The sequence below is a fragment of the Lucilia sericata genome, unplaced genomic scaffold (genome assembly GCF_015586225.1).
Source record: "Lucilia sericata isolate MDLA Ls3-8-SP2 unplaced genomic scaffold, ASM1558622v1 Contig009310F_arrow, whole genome shotgun sequence".
In the NCBI taxonomy this organism is placed as follows: Eukaryota; Metazoa; Arthropoda; class Insecta; order Diptera; family Calliphoridae; genus Lucilia; species Lucilia sericata.
In genome coordinates this window covers 3,745-8,288 of record NW_023998233.1, presented here as the reverse complement: position 1 = coordinate 8,288, position 4,544 = coordinate 3,745, and the positions used below count along the sequence as shown (strand labels likewise).

Here is a 4,544-nt window from a genome sequence, read left to right as displayed (position 1 = left end):
TGATTTTAAAAGGATCGATCCTAACTCCATATGCAAGACTCATGATTGTTCGCCATATTGTAAACTTTATAAAATAGCAGTTATATCAGATTCGTTATAACCGAATATAACACTCATACTTTTAAAAGAATATAATTGAAATAAAAGTCTTTCTTATTTTCATTTTATTAATTTTTATTTATATTTAGTTAAAGATTAAATTATTTACACTTACACGAAAATAATTGTTTATTAATTATAAATTGTAATATATATAATATTTGTTCAAATAATTACAAATACTGTATGTAATCAGAATAAGTAATTAAATAAAAAAACTAAATAAATTGGTCAAATCATATTTACATAATAAAATTTAATAAAAATTATAATAAAAAAGAATTAATAAAAAGAAATTAAAAAAAAAATCAAAACATTTAATTGCAGCATTATTCCACTATTAGGCGGGGATTTTGTACTGGATATAATGAAATTTGCTAAAGATCTTTAATGTTATGATTTAAAAAAGAATTGTTATATTTTTGGAAAATAATAATTAAAAATTAAAAACAAAAAAATTATAACAAAACACAAAAAACTTAATGGCACTAAATAAAAAAGTAAAAATGGTAAAAGAAATAATTTTTTTTCAAAAATTTTATATAAAAGTAAGAAATTAAAAAAAAACATATTTATTAATAACTAAAATAATAAACATACACAATTAAACTAACTATTAAATACAAAATTATTTTAAGAACATTTTAAAGAACTATTTAGAAGAAAGTGTTTTTAAATTTGACAAAATTAAAAATTAAACGGGCAATTTTTAATATTATTAATGTATATCAAATGAAAGGTCTTTCGAATATGTTTCTTTGATATACATATTACCTATTTATCTGTATATATATATAGAACATATAAAGAATATATTCAAAGTCTAGTAAAATATTGAGTTTTCTCAAAATTTTCATTATAACTCCATTGTTTTAGAAACGATTAGCTGTTTTTAAAAAGAAAACTTCTTGAAAGCATATGTAATAGAATTATTCAATATTAGGATGCAGAAGGTCTCCAGAAAATAGATTTTAATTACATACAGATGAACAAACAAAGCTAAATCGAAATTTAGATACAAAAAATGGTTTTTTCATTCACGAATAGTTCTTTTATTTAATAAAAAATATTTTTAAATAAATATTATTTTGGAAATTAAGTTTAAATATCTGTTTTTCAATAAGTATGTATAAAATATTTGCACAAATTTGTATTATTTAGGTATTTAAAAAAAAAAAATTATGCGTTTATTTTAAAAATAACAATATAAAAGCATATAGTTTATTTTAAAAAGAACTTAGAAAGGAATTAATATAGAAAAAACTATCAAAATATCGGGGTGCACGTTGTTTAAACCCAAACTCCGGGGATGAGAATGTTGGTTTAAATATTGATGTACAATGAAGTCTGTATTTCGGGATGAATTCGGTCCTATTGCCGAAATAGACAACACATACCCTGAAAAGGAGGAGTGAATGTGGAGCCAAGGCTGGGCGTGTGTTGTTCAAAAATGAGTCAGTAGTATATGGACCTAGCCATATCCACATAATCGCGTGAATGTGTCTATTTTTTCTCTTGAATGAGTTGTAACGGATGACACTATAGAAATTCCATTCTTTGTCCAGATATGTCCAGGCTTGGCTCTACATATACCTAATTCAGTCTTCGGTTTTTATGTGGAAACATTTTAACAAAATATAACTTTGGACGTAGAATTTTATGTGGATCAAATCAATCATAAAATCTTGATATTTATTTAATTCAAATTTAACTTCAATTGCAGTTCTGTACTGGATCCAAATTTGAGGTCAATTTCTCTTTATGTGATCGAAATTTAAATCTAAACTTTGGTCTTTATATCGAATAAAAGAGATCTTTTCGTGGTCCAAATTTTACTGTTATCTTCGATATTATGTGGAAAAACTTTAACTTTAATTTGAGGTCTCTATGTGGAACAAATAAAACTTTAATCGTAGGACTTTCTGCAGTATAAATTGATCAATAACCTTGTATCATTAAATCTTGATATTTATTAAATCTAAATTTAACTTCAAATTGGATCCAAATTTGATGTCCATTTCCGTGTCCATGTGTTACAAATTTGATTTGATACTTTGATCTTTATATCGAATAAAAAAAAGTTCATTTAGTGGACCAAATTTTACTGTAATCTTCGATCTTTATGTAGAAAAATTTTAACTTTAATTTGAGGTCTCTATGTGGAACAATATAACTTTAATCGTAGGACTTTCTGCAGTATAAATTGATCAATAACCTTGGGCCTATATGTGGTAAAAATGTATCATTAAATCTTGATATTTATTAAACCCAAATTTAACTTCAAACTGGATCCAAATTTGATGTCCATTTCTCTTTATGTGATCCAAATTTTAATTCAATCTTTGTTCTATATGTGGAGTATATTTAAGTTCAATTGCAGATCTTTACATGATCCAAAATTTTACTGTATCTTCGATCTTTATGTAGAAAAACTTAAACTTTATTTAGAGGTCTCTATGTGGACCACATATAACTTTAATCTTAGACTTTTCAGCAGTATAAATTTAACATTAATCTTTGGCCTATAAGATCAAATTTCTCATTGAATCTTGATGTTTACTTAATCGAAATTTAATTTGAAAGGCAGATCTATCTATGATTTAAATTTGCTCCGATTTTAAAATCAGTTATTAGTCTTTATGTGGAGGAAGTTCAACTTCAATTTTGGTCAATTTTTACTTCAATCTTTGGTCTTTCTATGGATCAAATTTAACTTTTATTTTATGTTTTTTTTAAAGTCCAAATTGGAAACCATAGTTAACATAAAGATTTTAGATCATTAGACCTTTATGTTGACTAAATTCGACTTTAATTATAGAACTTTATGTGATCTAAATAGGGTCTTTATGTGAATCATATGTATCTTAAATTCTTGATCATTATTTGGTTCAGATTTAACATAAATCTTTGAGTTAAATTGATCTTAAATCTTTTGAGTTTATATAGTTCAAATTTAACTTCAATATTTAGTGTTAATTTGGACCTAGTATAGGACTTTATGTAGTGTACATTTGATTTCAAACGCTGTTAGAAATTAGTAAGTATAACTTCAAATTTGAACTTCAACCCAAACGAAGAAGGAATTAGGAAAATTTATAAAGACAATAATTAATTCTTTAATAAGTTCTCTTTTTGAGTTTCTTCCGTTATAAAATGCTTAATAATGTAAATTTTAATTATTTTCTAAGATGTATGTATGTTTGTATGTTAAGTTTTTGATTATGTTTTTTTATAAGATTTAATTTAATTATGGTTTTTTTATTTGTATATATAAAGTTTAAACGTTAAATAGATGATTATGATGATAATTTATATGTATAGTATAGTAAAATTGTGATGTATATGTTGATCATTTTATATTAATCAAATCAATTAAATGTGATGTGTTTGTGTGGTTTTACGAAATCCCTAAATGTTTTTTTCTTCTACAATAAATTTAAACAAATTAACAAGAAATTGAATAAAAAAAGAAACATTTTCCAGTATCAAACTTAAAAATTTTCTTTTAGTCTAAGCTTAATTTTTAAACTATTTTTTTATATACCACTTTTTTTAGGTTTTTGTTACTTAATAGTTTAAAACATAAAATCATAATATTATTAATTAAAAAATATAATAAACTAAATATTAAAATAGTTATGTCGACTTTAAAGCTTAATATGTTTTGGGGGCAGATTTCTTTAAGAAAAAAAAAAATGTTTTGTTTTATTCTATTAAAGAAAGACCCCAGTTTTACTCAGCAATTGCTTGGGCAATAAGGAAATTTATTGGAAAATTGCAGCTCTTTGTTGAAAACAATAAACGCCGATTTGCTTTTTCCTCATCCTGGCGACGTCTTTCCTCTTGTTCTTGTCGGATTTCATCATGAAATTTATTAGTTCTTAATTGTTGTTCGATTTTCGCTTCAAAGAAACTCTTGGCACCACTTACGCCGACCTCTTCGACACTGATTTCGGTTAGGCGGGCCAAGGCGTTGAGGCCTGAGTCGGAGTCTAATTCACCGGCTTGTGCTTTGCGGTAGATTAATAAAAATTCTCTAAATGAGATTTTGCCATCATTATCTTCATCGACTTCTTTGATCATGTCCTTAAGGCCCAAATGGGTTTGTGGGGCGCCCAATTTTTCCATCATATATTTTAATTCGGTCAAATCTAAATAACCATCATGCCCAATGTCGTAGCTGTAATGAAAAGAGAGAAAGAAAAATGGAATAATTAGAGACTAATCATTAAAATATCTTTCTTTAAAGTTTAGGATTTCTTATTAATTCACAAGTCCTCAAAATTTTCGAGATATCTAGACTATAGAATGGAATATAGTACGAACTATAGATAAGACTTAAGTAAGAACTATAACTAAATCGTATTCAGGACCATAGAGTAGATTGACAATACTAAAGACTAGACAATTGACCTGACTTACCAGGCTAGACTATAGACTAGATT

At 25.4% G+C, this 4,544-nt stretch overlaps 1 protein-coding gene across 1 annotated transcript; it reads right to left on the bottom strand.

The window, feature by feature from the left end:
- Positions 1-1,473: 1,473 nt before the first annotated feature.
- On the bottom strand, positions 1,474-4,320 carry LOC119615860 (EF-hand domain-containing protein D2 homolog; the record flags this gene model as incomplete). Its single annotated transcript, XM_037971844.1, is given in 2 exon segments — positions 1,474-3,893; positions 3,895-4,320. Coding segments are annotated over 2 exon segments (456 nt in total), but the record flags the coding sequence as incomplete, so codon positions are not given.
- Between the last annotated feature and the right edge of the window lie 224 nt (positions 4,321-4,544).